The following is a 1942-nucleotide window of genomic DNA, read 5'->3' as shown; positions in this document are numbered from 1 at the left end:
CACACACATTGGCAAGCCTCCAGTCGGGACCTCCCCCATTAACCAGGACTGCTGATAAATGATGGAGAGCGGCTTTTTGAGATCCTCTCCCTCTCCTCTTGGAATCATCCTCTTCTTCCTCAATGTAGCAGGTCGTTCACTGCTTCCTCTTGGAATCATCCTCTTGGAATCTTCCTCAATGAATCATCAAAGACTTTTGTTTTGAAATATCTCTGACCCCTAAACATACATAGAGACTCCAGAGTAGCTATCAGTGACAGTTAATTCCTGGCAAAGGGAAGTGTTTTTAAAATGACAGACATGAAACAGAATTGTTGTTAGTAACATCTTAGATCATTAAATTCAAGGTTTGTAAAAATCAAATTGATTTCTTATGGGCTGTGTCATTTATTTTATAAATATAATTGTATTCAGATTATACAGTGAAGATAGGTGTGTCATTTTCTTTCCACTCAGCTTCCTTTTAAGGCATTTGTCCTCCAGCTCAGATGTGCAATGTAGAAGTTTTTAAGTCCAAACATGAAATTCATGATGTTTTGTTTGCAGCTCCATATGTCAAAGTGTATTTATTGGAAAATGGAGCATGTATAGCTAAGAAGAAGACAAGAATTGCACGGAAGACCCTTGATCCTTTGTACCAACAGACACTGGTTTTTGATGAAAGTCCACAGGGTAAAGTCCTTCAGGTCAGTTGCTTCTTAAATCCCATTTTAGGCTATCATTTGGAGAAGCACTCGCATGTTTACTTATGTTTAAGGAATATGCGTAAATCCATTCCAACTCACAAAGCATTTAATTTTATAAATACCAGCAAACATGTCCTTGTGGCTTGTGGTTTCAGACCTGCGAAATGTCTGGCTGTATTAAACATTTCCCTTTTGTTGACTCTTGCTCCTGTCCTGCCATTAGGTTTTCCCACAAGAGGGAGCAATCATTCACCCTTAAGAATAACATTTTCCTTACACTACACATAACGAAATACAGCAGGACTGAACATATAAGCATGGGTTTGGGAACAATACTGAACCTGTATTTTATGTTCTTCCAGGTAATAGTTTGGGGAGACTACGGCCGAATGGACCACAAATGCTTCATGGGAGTTGCCCAGATCCTTCTGGAGGAATTGGATCTGTCCAGTGTGGTAATAGGCTGGTATAAATTATTTCCACCTTCATCACTAGTGGATCCAACCTTGACTCCCCTGACACGCAGGGCTTCCCAGTCATCTCTGGAAAGTTCAACTGGGCCTCCCTGCGTTAGATCATAGTAGCAGGTGCTGCCTAGTAAAAACATCACCCAGGATAACAATTGGAATCAGATATTCACATGATCAAAAAACACTGTTGGAGAGAGACAATCACTTCTGTTTTTGCTTGTAGTAGTTATTCAAAAATATGTCTGTTTGTCGAGAGATGGCTTAAATTGACAGAACAAAGGTATATCACATATGGCCAATCTATTAGCGGCTATCACTGATGCTTATAATGATCCAAAAAAAAAAAGAGAGAGAAAGAGGGACCTTTAGATTTGAACTAAGTCAAAGATGAGCCAAACTGGAAGCTCTCACTCTGTTAACAATGTTGTATTTTTCACATTTTGACAGAGCCCTCAAGCAGTGTTACCTTCCTGGTGTTTCAGCAGTTTTTCTGTACTTGTCACTTCCACTAGTTTTTTGCCAAGTGATTCTGCTAGTTTTGTAGAAGTCCTCACAACGCTGACAGAGACCCTTCCTTTCTTTTTCTAAACCAAACAAAAAAGGGCTGAAGCATATCTCTGTAAGCATCATTAAAGTGTTCAACAGCCACAGTTACGATTCCAGCGAGTTCAAACCGTTTCTCAGTTCTGGTACTTCCAAGTCTCTCACATGGGAACCCAGAACAAATGACCAATCTAAGTTATATTCTTAAAAATAAATAATCATCATGGTGCCACTTTTCCTTTG

The 1942-nt window shown here is 39.5% G+C and overlaps 1 protein-coding gene across 4 annotated transcripts in view; it reads left to right on the top strand.

The window, feature by feature from the left end:
- Positions 1-1267, top strand: part of RIMS1 (regulating synaptic membrane exocytosis 1) — a 207631-nt gene extending 206364 nt beyond the window's left edge. For all 4 annotated transcript variants that reach the window (XM_019471125.1, XM_019471127.1, XM_019471126.1 and 1 more), the window contains 2 exons: positions 547-686; positions 1049-1267. In XM_019471125.1, the coding sequence (XP_019326670.1) occupies positions 547-686; positions 1049-1267 (359 nt within the window). The remainder of the gene's footprint in view (positions 1-546; positions 687-1048) is intronic.
- Positions 1268-1942: the final 675 nt, after the last annotated feature.

This window comes from Aptenodytes forsteri, unplaced genomic scaffold (assembly GCF_000699145.1).
Source record: "Aptenodytes forsteri isolate BGI_AS27 unplaced genomic scaffold, ASM69914v1 Scaffold256, whole genome shotgun sequence".
In the NCBI taxonomy this organism is placed as follows: Eukaryota; Metazoa; Chordata; class Aves; order Sphenisciformes; family Spheniscidae; genus Aptenodytes; species Aptenodytes forsteri.
Note: the sequence above shows the minus strand (reverse complement) of the source record. Positions and strands in the feature narration are given on the sequence as shown.